Source organism: Mytilus trossulus, chromosome 14 (assembly GCF_036588685.1).
Source record: "Mytilus trossulus isolate FHL-02 chromosome 14, PNRI_Mtr1.1.1.hap1, whole genome shotgun sequence".
Taxonomy (NCBI): Eukaryota; Metazoa; Mollusca; class Bivalvia; order Mytilida; family Mytilidae; genus Mytilus; species Mytilus trossulus.
In genome coordinates this window covers 64016910-64031745 of record NC_086386.1, presented here as the reverse complement: position 1 = coordinate 64031745, position 14836 = coordinate 64016910, and the positions used below count along the sequence as shown (strand labels likewise).

The 14836-nt window shown below is 30.9% G+C and overlaps 1 protein-coding gene across 1 annotated transcript; it reads left to right on the top strand.

The window, feature by feature from the left end:
• The first annotated feature begins 799 nt into the window (after positions 1 to 799).
• Positions 800 to 14242, top strand: LOC134696224 (angiopoietin-1-like). The gene is made up of 6 exons (XM_063557901.1): positions 800 to 1235; positions 7021 to 7152; positions 8762 to 8883; positions 11987 to 12083; positions 12994 to 13155; positions 13792 to 14242. The coding sequence occupies exons 1-6, from the start codon at positions 938 to 940 to the stop codon at positions 14028 to 14030; spliced, it is 1050 nt and encodes a 349-aa protein (XP_063413971.1). The 5' UTR covers positions 800 to 937; the 3' UTR covers positions 14031 to 14242.
• The last annotated feature ends 594 nt before the right edge of the window (positions 14243 to 14836 follow it).

Here is a 14836-nt window from a genome sequence, read left to right as displayed (position 1 = left end):
AGATGTGATACAAAAACCTCAACTGTTAGGCAATCAAATCTGTCACAAGTCGATAAAATACTGTAGCTGTAACATATCATACAGATTCAGTCCGGACTGAAGATTTTCGCGGTTTTTTTTTTGCATACTGTCTTTATTTTTTTAATTCAAATGTCATTATTGACTTAACCAGCTAATGTTATGAACTAAACCACAATAATGTGTGGCGCTTATAAATTCATAACAATGCCCTCCACCAAAGGTTTCGTTAGCCCAGGAGTCATTACTTACTGGTTGACAGGAATTATCATTTGTATGGTCGTTTTTATAAGTTATCTGTTTGCGTAATTGTTAGGTTTTCAAAATACAAAGGATTTTGAGAATCTGAAATATATTTCCGTTAGTAAGCTGTATCTGCAACTGTTTTAAATGGTTTGGTCCTCAATGCACTTGAAGCTCGTACTGTTTTTTTAAAACTTTTTGATTCGATGATTCTTTTGTAAAAGAGAGCCGTGTCTGGCGTACAACATTTTAAGATTGGCGAATATGAAGAGTGTATTTGACGGATGATTACAACCGTTTTATATATAACACCTTCAGCAACAAATTAAGAATAAGGGGTTGGGGCAGTTGGTCAATCATTACTAGTATGAACATTCTTGTTTAGATTTAAGCGGGAGTTGTATAACTATATGTTGGATAAAGATATGACATGGTAAGATTATTTATATATCCATGTGTTTATCTGATGTATATACTTTAATGTATGTAGGTTAAGTAATATGACAAACCATCAAGAATACTTGAATCTCTTCTTCACTCTTTCAATTTGAGAGCATTGTGCCGAAATACATTGCATGATAAACAAACCTCTTGGATTATTTTAATACTAAGATTGTAAATTAAAAGTACATTGTGTAAGTTCTGCAAGTATTTACAAGGTGGTTTTGATTTAATCATGGATTACGTTTTGTTTTTAAAAATTATGATGAAATATGGATCTTTACTTTGTTTGTTATTACAATTGGCCACTGCAATAACAGACAAAGCAGTTAATGCTTCATTACTCCATAATCAAACTGATCCATTGGTTGCGATTTTTGATTTATCAAAAGCAAATGAAAGTCTTAATCAGAATGTTGGTGCAGCCGCTAAAACAAAAATGGACGAAATCAAAGATGATTTCAAGGATAAAGTTGGTGTAAACATTAATGACGAAATAAGATCAATGGTTGAAGAAGTTTTATTACAGAAAGGTAATTAATATGTGAAGTAATAAAGTATATTTTACGTGTATATCTTTCAAAATTTTTTTATCACCTGGATTTTTGTAGTAATATACGTTTGACCTAGATCTCCTTGCATGTGCATGAATTCGAGAAACGAGCCATTGGATATTCTCTCTCATTTTTCTATATCTTTAACATCGGTTCGTTCTGTAAAAAAATAACAAGGATTGTACAAAATTTATTAATATGGCCTTTTAACCTATCTGTAGTAAAATTAAGAAACAAAGTAGGAGTTTATTGAGCATTTTTGTGATGTCACTACATGGATAGAACCAGAGGATTCCGAATATCTGGTAAAAATTCAAAAATAAGTCAGCGAACAGTCTAAGCAGTATATGATTTACAGATGCGCATAGAGAGAATAAGTGTTTTGTCAGAGATGTTTGTGGCCAAAATTATTGAAAATACAAAAGTTGAAGAGCAAATAAAACCTCAAAAGTTTTAACTACTAGTAAGAGGAATTCAGGGTCATGATTATTAATAAAAAAACGTCATATCATAAATGTACACTTATTTTCAAAACCCAAGAATCTGACATGATAAGTATTGTCACTGAAAATGCATATCCTATATTGAAATCAAGGAAGTGAATGAAAGTAAAGTTTGAAATCAACATTGTAGCATCGTGTCTTGAGGTTAATGAATAATTAATGATTTTATATTGGTTAATTTCAATATCTTTTCGTCAAGTATATGTATCTGGAGAAATTAAACAATTACTTTATGGACAGGCTTTTTTTTTAAGTTATTGAACTGGATTGATACGAAATGAATTTTTTTTTAGACAATATTGAATCATATGATTATTTAATATAGTAAATAACTTTGATTTACCAACTAGAGGAGATCCTTATTAAAGGGTGTTATCCCAATTAAAGCTTAGTATACCCTAAACGGGTATTTATTCACAGTGATGCCAAATACATTCGGTTTTCATGCTATTTACTGTAATGGCGAAAATATATACACATACAGCAACGTTTTGAACAAGACACAGTGACTAAAAAGTCATGTGGAACAAGTTTATGGCCACTTACTTTTAATCAGTTATCATTTTATCTATAAAATTGAGAATGGAAATGGGGAATGTGTCAAAGAGACAACAACCCGACCAAATACGCACCCGGAGGCGTCCTTCAGCTGGCCCCTAAACACATATATACTAGTTCAGTGATAATAAACGCCATACTAATTTCCAAATTGTACACAAGAAACTAAAATAATACAAGACTATCTATGTTTGCAAAGGAAATATAAATAAAAAGTGTTGCAATTTGAATGAATGTATGTACCATAACAGCGAATATTATGAAAATTTTAATATTTTTTTATCACATAAATTTCGCTTAATTTTCACATAATTTAAAGTATAAAATTCATTAATGATCCCAAACCTGTTTATGGTATACCAAATTCTAGGCCTAGGCTTTTGCCATTGTAGGAAAATAATCCAATTCTGTCCGACTTCGGTGTACATTATCATGTACATGTATATAAATACTGAACATCAAAGATAAAAAAAAAATTGTGAGCCAGATGCTCGTTCGGTCTACGTCTTTTTTACTATTTTCTTTTCATATTCGATAACCTTACAATAATTCGTCAGATCGTCCAGTAAGTAATAAGTGCATTCGACTTCAATCTTAGTTGAAGATGAGTGTCAGTTTTCCTGTCGAAGAGCGGTTGAACTACTAGTATCTGGCTTATTTCATCAAATAATAACGGGACGCCACTGTTAAGCTAATTAATACTGCTTGTCATTGTTTAATAAAAATGCTTATACTTCTTGAGGTGGCGATGTACACCTACCACCAATCTATCTATCCAGGGTCATATTCTGGAATGTTGGAAACTTTTATCATATGTGAAGCAGGATCTGCTTGACCTTCCGGGGCACCTGAGATTCCCCCCCCCCCCCCATTTTGGTGGGGTTTGTGTTGTTAAGTCTTTAGTTTTAAACGTTGTGTCTTTTGTACTATTATTTATCTGTTTGTCTTTTATGTTTTTAATCATGGCGTAGTCAGTTTATTTTCGATCTATGAGTTTGACTGTCCCTCTCGTATCTTTCGCCCCTCTGTTGTTACTGTTATTCTTGATCATAGTCATGCCAGTGGACCAGCATTCAGAAAATATTCTAAAATTATTCTTGACTTATCTTTTTTTAAATGCCATTCAATAGTCACATGAAATGTATTAAATATCTACCCTCCCTCTAAAAACATTATAAAAATTCCTTATAAAAAATGGTCTGATAATTGCAAATGATTATTAAGAACGGACGTTTCTTTACATATTGATATAAACTGTTCCATTTATGATAGACTAAAAGTTACATTATCAGTGATCATATATTTAAAAGTGTGCGCTTCTCTTTTGCACAAAGGGAGACAAATGGAACAAAAAAAGGAATAGAAGGCATTCCATTCTTTAACGTGATTGAAAAGTAATAGATCTATACTAGGAGATATAATTAAGCATCATTAGGTTATCGATGTTTCAATCTCAAGTAACAAAATCACATGACCGAATCACAAAAATTTTAAAGGAAGCGAAACCGGGCGCGTTCACATGTATAAAAGTAAAAATACGTATACCGATCTCTTGAGGACATTTTAAACGGAAAGTCCATTGATTATAAAATGGCAAAACCAAGGCTCATACACATCAAGGAAATGATAACAAACAACTGCCATATTAATATTGAATCACCCGTTGTGATAATCATATGGAATAACGCTTTGATTAGAGATCAGACAACTATTCTGGTATGTAGAGATATAGGAAAGCCATAAAAAATCAAAAAGAAGGAAAAGATTGTTATATTTTTAGAGGTACAGTTATAAAATTAAGGCTCTAGTCTAGGTTATTCTACTGCTTTATGGGATTCTTAAGGGAAAATGACATTTTTGTAATGGTGAACGTTAAGTGAAATTATTTAATATTATTAATAAACTTGGGGCATTTACTGTCTTCTGATTTGTTAAAAGTATTTCTTTTATTTTCAATGTTGTCAATTCTTATGGCGAGCCGCCCAATTTGTCGTTGTGTATCCATACACCTTCATGTGTATACGTTGTTATTGTTAATATATATAATATAAAAAGTTCCTTGAGTCTTATTTTTGATAGAAATTTATTTATAATGAATGGCAATAATTTACTTTGAATTCAATAAATTCAAAATAAATAATAGCCATGTATTAATTGAAATAATACATATCTAAGAAATTTGAAAAGAAAAATAGGATATGGGATGTAAAATCATTTCATATATCCTTTTTTTCTCTCAAATTTTAGGCTAAAAGGACCTTCTTGATTGGTAAGGAAATTTGAAAATTGATTCCTCAAAAACTACTCCTTGTAAATACACATTTGTTCACAAAGTTATGTTTGATTATACCATTTGCCAAATTCATTGACATGTTCCACTAATATGACATATTTTAGAAATAATTCCAGAACGAGCTTTCAACGTGACTGAAACGTTAGAAAAATACACCCTTAACATGCTTAAGATATGGAAACTATATATGGACAAATAAATAAAACATTTGAGATAATTGGAATTAAGTTTTAAAAAAATGATGAAAGCAGTGAAATGTTATGATAGTACACTGCCTAATCGTATGAGGGAAAGTTACGATGTTTTATAAATAAAAGTCTGCTACCAAAAATAATGTATATTTTTAAAAATAATTGCTGTTTCATTTCTTCAGTTTTCTACTTTTTGCACGGACTGGTTCATAGATGTATGTGAAGATTAGATTTTTAAGAAATATTTAAAAAATAAAAAAAGGGTAGAAATTTATGTGATTAAGGAATTTTCCACATTCCAGTGTTTATAAGTCTCCCCCTCCCCATAATAATAAAATTCGTAATTTATCTAATAAAGAACCATTTTTTTTAGCAATCCCGTTTCAATTAATATGCAACGCTTTCTTGGATTGATGAAACTACATTCTTGAAAACAGTTCAAAACATTTCTACATATCATTTCACATAGTATTCTGAAATGAACTGATTCCATCTGTAATGACAGAGATATCTTCATACATGTTTTAGAACTTTATTCGAATAATAAATTGTATGATTGTAAAATGTTTATTTCGTTGTATTTGTTTGTATTTGTCACAAAATTGCAAAACCTGAATGACAAAAAAGATTTGATTAATTTAAATTTGATTTGAACATTCCATGTTTGATTGTATCTCCTTGATCTCTTGTTTATATTTACGTAAAATATTAAAAGGAGTAGGTCCGGTAAGGAACGATTTTGGACTCAAATTTCAGGTTTATCTAACGAAAGATTTTGGACACTTTTTATACACTTAAGTGTCTATTTCAATTGATTCAATTCGTTTTTGTGAAAGATTCTGACTGATTCAGTCATCAAAAACGCTCCGATTCAAGCTTAAGGGCATACGATACAGTTTTGATCCTGTATTTACAAGTTCATGAAAATTTGCATAAAGGCTATTTTTTACCTGATTAAATTAAATATGTAATAAAAAATATACCTTCATGTGCTACTTTTTGAGTAAAATGAGGTCGAAATTTTGTATATTTGCTCGAAATTCTGATTTGTGTCCGTAATTTCTTTTTTGAAAGAAAGACATAACTTTTTTGTTATAAAAGACAAAAACAAATTGTTTTTTGTTAAATAATCGGTAATTTCTGTATTTTATAAATATCTTTAAAAAATATGCAATTTTTTATTCAGAAATAACTCATATTTATCAAATGTTCATGAATTGAGGAAAAAACGTATTTTTTTACTGCATGTTTATAACAATTAAAAAAATTCCTCTATTTACAGTTTTATAAAATTTGGGTCACATATTCTCCCTGCAAAATGAAACCAAATGCCGTTTTGAAAAATAGGGGTCCATGAACTCGTTTTCAAATTAAATCAGTTTGAATGATAAAAATCAGTCGAAAAATGCATCTTTTCTTGATATGTCACAGTTTGACGTCGCGAAAATAACAAATTACGTTAGCAACGTCATTACCTTCACTGTAACTGTATCGTATGCCCTTAAATATGCAAAATTCATCAAATATGCCACAAACGTCACTTTTTAAATGGTTTTAGTAAACAATGAGAGTGGCCGCAACCGTGTTCATCCTCAACCTTTATATATGTTATGTATTATCATCAAATACAACTTACATTTCAATATTATGAATGAACACGAATGCGGCCACTTTCATTTAAGACGAAAACCGCCTAAAATGTAACTAAAATGCTAAAATTGTGAAGATTTCAGTAATTTAGCATGACTTAATGATGCTAGTACCCGATGTATGTGCATGGTATTGTCAAAAACAGCCCATATTTATGTAGCAGAAGCATTCTACTTTCCAGTAAATAGCTAAAAGATTATATTTTCACAATTTTTTAAAACTTCTATATTTTGGGACCAAAAAGGGGTCCTACTGAACCTACTTCTTTCTTCAATGTCTTTGTTTTTGTATTAAACTTGTCTCCCTTTGTGCAAACTAGAATAAATTATATCCAATAGATAGAACAAAATTGATCACATCAGCTATTTTTGATTGATTGATTGATTGATGTTTGCATAAAGCCGCATATGTACACAAGGCTATATAGCGGCGAGAGTTAATTCGAATATTTTTACAGCTATTTATGATAATGTATATACAGAATATTATTGGTTAATACCATCGTTATTTTTTTTTAAAGAACATATTCCATGCGCAAGTTTTATTTTAATATTTATTGCATTTTGAAGGATATTACAACTACACTGACGCCGTGAAAAAAAATATCGATGCAATTTTGCAAATTAAAGATGAACAAAAACAGATGTCAGAAGGATTTAACAGTCGTATAAAAATCATTTATACAACTGTTGAGAAAAAAGGTACTGGTTTTATTTAGTAATTTTCTTTTAAAACGATAGCACTATAAATTAAACTAAGTATCAATATATATGACTTCCAATTATATAACCAACGACAGGAGACACAATGCAGTAGATGTGAGCAACTACAGGTCAAAATACGGCTTTGACAATCAGCAAAAACAATACGTCATAAGAATCTATAAAAGACACCGACATGACAAAAACAAATATGATAATAAGGCTATATATAAAACTAAATAGAAACACTTCCACATGAGATAAGTGCTTTGTGAAAACCTTAAAAATTGTTTTGTCAAGGGACCGACACAAAAATTCGATACGGAAAACATTCCTACGGTATTTGTTTGTCTGAATTAGTTTGTATCTTGACAATTTGGTGGATATGTAAAGCCTTAAACATTTGAAATTATCCTCGAATATTGCTTGAGTAAAATTTTAAGTTGTTCTGATCATGCAGATCAGGATTTTTGTCTTGTTTCAAATGTATTATTAAATTATTTCTTTTGACTTTTTTTAATTTATCAAAAACCTATTTTATTAACGAGCAAACAAACTGCTTTAATATCCTGAGTTGAATGATTGATAAAAAGCAGAGACAATGTAATACATTTTAGATTAAACTTAACTTAACCCTAAAATTAAATTGGCTCGTTTAATTTTCATAAAATTTTGACAAAGTATTTACTTTGATCTTTTGACAAAAATGTTAAAATGTCAAAAAATTTGAACCAACAATTTGATCAGTAAATTACACTGGTTATATAGCCGTTTGACAAACACTAATTTTGATCATTGAGAAAGCTTAATATTCCCTTAACAACACAACGTAATTAAAACGTTTAGCTAATTTTACAGAGTTATCTCCCTGTAGTGTTAGGTACCACCTTAAAGGGAACTATTCTTTTTGTTGCACGCATAATGTCTTTATTAATCTGTTGTAATTCACCTAAGGTTCTTTTTTAGATGTTGTTTTGATGTTTATATTCAATACGTATGCTGTCAGTTTATAGCATATCTTCACTATCAAGATATACATACATTATGCAAACGTCGACAACGTACAGAAAATAATTGTTTAGAAACAATAAACGTACTGAGAATATTAGTCTTTAGTATGTAGAAACTGATCCTTGTTTCAGACAAAACAAAATATTTCATTACACTCTGTCTGAAAAAAGGCAACTGAAAGTTATAGTTATATATTCGGAAGATACCAAAGGAGCAATTATAACACTAGTTGATGAGGAATCAAACACAGTCACCATTACAATCGACGAAAAGACAAACACAATTCCACTTAAACATGTTCATGTTTTTCTTTAATAAATTTCGTACTTTTGTTTGTCTGTTTGTATTTTCTGTTTTAGCCAGGGTATTGCCAGTTTTAATCGACTTATGCGTTTGAATGTCCCTCTTGGTACCTTTTGCCTCTCTGTTTTCAAGAAAAATGAAGATGCCGACTGTGCAACTCAAACCCAAACAATAGCCAGGTAGACATTAAACAAGTTGAAAAGATAATATTGCCAAAAAGAAAAGAAAAAATCAATTTCAGACAAGTGTACACACTTTTCTTATTTTGATAATCATACAAAACTCTTTTTTTCAGTTAAACCGAGGGAATGCGCTGATGTTGACTTTTTAAAAGATGGTGTTTACGTAATTTACCCAAGAGGTGAAAATCAACCTAAACGTGCTTATTGTGTTTGGCAAGACAACAGAAAATGGACGGTTAGTTTCTTTTATATTCAAAATAACCAAGCTTTAAATTCAATCTTTGATAACTCGTTTATAAATCGGATACATTTGTAATGTTTAAAAGCTTTCGAACTCCGAAACTCGTATTCGTTTTAGTATTTGAATAGTGTTGCTGCATCATACATATAATATGAAATATCGTTGTGCGGCACAACATAGGAACAAACTGTAAACATCATGCTTCACTCACAAAATCAGATCTTATATGTAACTAAAGACAATGACACAATGTAAAAGACAAATTCAGTTTTACTGAAAGTAAGTTCAAAGACAATATTTACTAATTTATGAGTCATAAGACTAAAGTATCAATCAGTACACATCCACCGAATGTAGTGTTAAAATGTCAGAAACAATTTGAAAAAAACATGACCTTGAGTAATACCATACTTTAAGTTCACAATATTGACAGGATGTGCAATCATTAAATTTCATAAATGTACAGCATTCGTACTTTGTTAAGTTTTCAGATATAAAAAAATCGATGTTAGTATCATATCTTAGTGGTATATCTTACCACAGTTTCAAATACATATATTTTTACATTAAGTCTATAAAGAGGATCATTGATCGTATCTAAACTCACTGGCTATATAAAGAGTATTTCCGTAAAGTTAGGATGTGGTATGCAGTTTCAGATACGAATTATACTGGTATATGCCTGTTTTTTTATAAATCTTACATTCAACATTAAGCTATATGGCTGACAAATACTATTTTGTTGCTTATACCATCAGGGAGGAAATTAATAACATAACAATATAGTAGTATCTGAAATTGGGGGGAATATATATCAAAGAAAATATAGGAGATTGGCTGTCTGTTACAACTGAAAAAAACCCAATAGAACAAAAAATTGGAAATAACACGTTTAATAATTTCTTGCGTCAGAAGCGCTTTTCTGGATTTACCTTCTTCAGGAACGCTCAAAGCCAAACATTTGAAATCCGAAGATGTATAAGTACCGAAACAGTTGCAAATGTGCAGGAATCAGAGGGGTGACCTCTAAATAAAGACAATCATATTTGGCATACAATGTATTACTTAGACCAAAAACAAAGAAGAAAACAAGAACAAAGTAAGACCCAAGATATGTTCATTTTAGTTAATCTTTAATTGTCTGTGTACATTTTTGTTCAATGTTGTTTTGGGCAACTTTAGAAACTGAATTGTAAACGTATTTATGAGACCTGAAACAATGATCAGATTATCAAATACAATGGATATCATGATTTTTCTTCAATTCGTTGTTGTGGCGTTTTGTAAAGAAGTTCGGAAAAAATGTTACTAGGGACCGTCTTAAAATTGCAGTGGGATGGGAAAATTTTAATTCTTGAAGATTCGTAATATGAAAAAGAGCAAAAACAGGTTTTTAGACATGAGGAGATGTTAAATGTAGCAGTAATGACATGCTTAATGTGAAAGGATTAATTATCAGTAACGTGAAATAGAATGGCAGCATTTATCAAGCATAATTTCCAGAGGGCAATTAAGTTTTAAATTTGTTAAGGGATGAATAAATCAGAAATGCTACGACAAACAGATTATCGGGTTTCGTATTTAAACTATCTTAAGGAATCAGCCGAGTGTTCGCTGCTCTCAGTAATTAAAATAACCAGAATGTGGCCCACTGCTGATAATTAACAAGATCAACATACAGAAAACCCAATAATCTCTACTATCGAAGGGTAAACACTCGGTAATTAAATTAACAGTACTAATTTTCTTGCACCAGATGCGCATTTCGACAATACATGTCTCTTCAGTGATGCTCGTGGCCAAAATATTTTAAAATCCAAAGCTTATATAAAAGATGAAGAGCTAATAACCCAAAAGTTCCAAAAAGTATAGCCAAATCCGTGAAAGGAATCAGAGCTTTGCATGAGGGAGATACATTCCTTAATTTATAATAATTTATAATATTTTCTAACAGCAAATTTTAATAACACAAAAAATCCGTATTTGCATGCCAGTACCGATGTACTGGCTACTGGGCTGGTGATACCCTCGGGGACTAATAGTCCACCAGCAGAGGCATCGACCCAGTGGTAGTAATTAAATTAACAGTACTAATTTTCTTGCACCAGATGCGCATTTCGACAATACATGTCTCTTCAGTGATGCTCGTGGCCAAAATATTTTAAAATCCAAAGCTTATATAAAAGATGAAGAGCTAATAACCCAAAAGGTCCAAAAAGTATAGCCAAATCCGTGAAAGGAATCAGAGCTTTGCATGAGGGAGATACATTCCTTAATTTATAATAATCTATAATATTTTCTAACAGCAAATAATGTAGAGATTGCGTTCTATCACATCATTTCTGATTATGCTTGTTTTTGAGATGTTTGAAGTACGAAGGAAACATGCACACAGTCTTATACATATTTGGGCTAACATCGTGTTACTTTTAGTAAAAACATGTACTAGTTAATTAGAATCATATTCAAAACAGTGTGGTCCTGGCCATTGATTGACGACCTAAATTATCCCATTGACTGGGACAGATTAGGGTAACGTTTGACGGTAACAATCACTGCTAACTTCTTACTTATTATAGAATTTAAACTGTGGGGTCACCAAAGGTTCTTAACGCCTTTAATAATAAAATAATTCGAAAAATTATTCAGGAATAACCTTTCTGTTTTGATTTATATGATTGATATAAATCAACACATCGTATTATTCCGGATTCGTTTTTCGAATTGCTTTATTTAGGTGTTGAGAGCCTTTGGTGACCCCACATATTCAGTGTCTTTAACAAGTACATAGTGAGCAGTGATTGTTACCGACAAACGTTCACATAATCTGTCCTAGTCAATGGGATAATTTAGGTCGTCAATCAATGGCCAGGACCACACTGTTTTGAATATGATTCTAAACAAGTACCAAACCATAAACTTTGGTATGTGATACGAGTAAATGTCGATGATTGTATGTGCTTCTGTGCAACTTTGCTACATTAAAAAAAATCGACATCGCTTTACACATCTTTTTTTAAATAATCACATTTTCTCATATTTTCAATATCAGAAGAGATTTTCAGTAGCAACCATATCACTATTATTTATATTTTAGGTAATCCAACGACGTTTTGACTTCTCGGTTGATTTCTATAGATCATGGAACGAATACAAAGAAGGATTCGGGACTGCTTCTGGAGAACATTGGTTAGGTAATACATTTACCAAATAATGTATAGATTCATTTTAATATTTCGTTATAGTATTCTTTTTCTGTCCATTGAAATGATTACGTTCAGTGTTTAGTCTTTTTTTGGTAATATCCATAAATATTTGACACATTCCCCATGTCAATTCTCAATTATAAGTTTGCTGTCATAGTGATTAAGATTATAATGCAATGTTGACTGATTTGCCCCTTTTTGACATTTTTAACTATTATGGATTTTTTCTGTTCACACATCTTTGTCAATATCATGGAATGTATTCGACTGTCAAACAAGTGAGAGGTTCAGCTAGTTAATAAACCATGTTTAACATATCTAACTCACCATTTTGAACCTGAGAAAATGTCTTTACCAAGTAAGTAACATGACAGTAGTAATGCATTCGTTTTGTGTATGAGCTTTTGATATCTGATTTGATTATTGGTTTTCAGTTTTGAATTTTCCTATTAGCTCGGTATTTTTGTTATTTTATTTTCTATCATCACTTATTATGAAATGTGCTGATTTACTGAAATAAACACATGATTGATTGCTTCTGGTTATTATCATGATTAATGTCTGATTTCTTATTTTTACTCATTGTCATTTGTCAACACTTGATATATTTCGGACATTGAAAGTTGACACCCGCTTTAGATGTAAACAAGCAAAATAGTGTAAAAAAAAAGAAAAAAAAAAGGAGGCATTAGTTAAAATAAAACCAATTTGTCATAGAAAAAATTCAAAAATTTCCATATGATATTAGATTAAGTGTTTTGAAAAGTATTACAAGAAAGATAATAATAACAATAAAGGTTTGAGAACACAGGAAATTTACCTGATTTTATAACGCAGTTGTATAATTTCTTTTCAACTTTAGACGAACTTTAAGTTTTCGTAAACTTTGTATTTTAAGGAAATGATTTTATTCACTCGATATCGACAAATGGACGACACAGAGTGAAATTCATCTTGGGTAAGGATGGAACCAAAAAATATGCAGAATACTCAAATTTCCGGATCAAAGACGAAAAGAGTAAATACAAATTAAAAGTATCTGGCTATAGCGGAACTGCTGGTATGTTATTAAAATATATATTGAAACCAAAATTGGTAAATTAATTGGATTTCAGATTAATTCTTTTTATATGAAATTAAGATTAAAATCTAATTAATTTTATAGTCTGGACATGTTATTTCAATGCTTAATTTAATTGAATTTAATCAACAGCATGACAAGATGTATAAGATCTCTCAGATAATAACTCATCAAGCCAGTCGCATGTTTCGTTTTTACAAGACTTAACAGTGACGCTTGAACAGTTGGAAGGATAATTTAACAGAACATAAAAGTATAACAGACAAGCTAGGTCAACACAACAGTACTGTCTACTGAAATGGTCATACTTGCAATTACATATAACCAATTGTTGTATTATAAAGATGTATCATAATAATATTCATAATAGAACCTCTGTTCAGTATGATACCCGACTTATAAAATACTGCTCATGCTCAGATTACATATTCTGCAAGAGCTCACCTCAATCATCAATCACTGTATTGCTATTTAGTTGTATACACCTCGTATAGCGAAAAGAGAAACACTTACCTAATTAAGACATCAGACAAAAACTGGTAATTGTGTGCTTGAACGGTTTATAGTTAAAATGTTTTATTAATTTCGTATTTTGAAAGTTTGTGTCTTTTACAGGTGATTCCATTGACAGTGTTGATTCTCAAGGGAGAGCAAATGGACAGAAGTTTTCAACTTATGACCGGGACAATGATAATAATAAGAAGTCTAATTGTGCAATCATGAACGAAGGTGGATGGTGGTACAATTCTTGTGACTACGCCAGTCTAAATGACATGGACAGTTATAAAATAAGTTGGTATTTTCATATGGGTTTTCACTTGGATACATCCATGGTTATGATAACCAAAGTATGAAAATGGCGGGAAAATGTTACATTCTGTAAAAACAGGATCAAAACATTCGGGAAGCACGTAAACAATAAGTAATATTTACTTTACGGACATATGAAAAATTTACAGCTTTGTGGTAAGATTGAAAGAAGTTAACCTGTGTTGGTTAACATCTTCGTACTTTTTTTTTGTGATGAATTTGTGTCTTACTGTAATAAAAAAGACCCTGATTTCAATGCTTTATTTGCTTGACAAAAACTACTTGAAGAGTTATCATGTTTCAAAATTTAACCCCCTTATGTGTTTATTTCATATGTTTTCCATTCTATGGCCCACTTTGAGCACCAACCGAAGTTAAGTTAATGTCGAAATAGTGCGCATGTTAACAAATTCGCAAACATATGTTACTCGATTTTGTAGTTTGTTACCTTGTGGTGATGACTAACTATAGTCATTATAGTCAATCCACTTTGGTTTGACCATGTTGATTTTGACATGAAATATAAATATAAAATACCCGTAACCAGTGTCTGGACAGACAGTTGATGAACCAGGACAACAACGAAGAATGCCTCGTCCCTTTTTCAAAAGTTCAATGGAAGATACCATAAGACATATAGGTTCGTTTTGTAGTGGTTGAGAATATAACACAATACTGACCGCTGTATCCCTATTTTGACATTTTAAACAGAACACAAAACACAACACAGAATACCTAAACAATAGGACGATCTAAGATGCTTGGGAAGTATATATGTCGTGTACAAGTTGCGTTTTTGTACAGGTTATAACATGTACAAAAATATTGTACTTGTTATAACTTGTATAAT

What these genes read in the sequence shown, in the direction of transcription:
- LOC134696224 (XM_063557901.1), top strand. Translation starts at nt 938, where the DNA reads ATGGATTACGTTTTGTTTTTAAAAATTATGATGAAATATGGATCTTTA. An exon ending in AGAAGTTTTATTACAGAAAG is followed by an intron (nt 1,236 to 7,020) that starts GTAATTAATATG and finishes TGCATTTTGAAG; the next exon opens with GATATTACAACTACACTGAC. An exon ending in TGGCTATAGCGGAACTGCTG is followed by an intron (nt 13,156 to 13,791) that starts GTATGTTATTAA and finishes TGTCTTTTACAG; the next exon opens with GTGATTCCATTGACAGTGTT.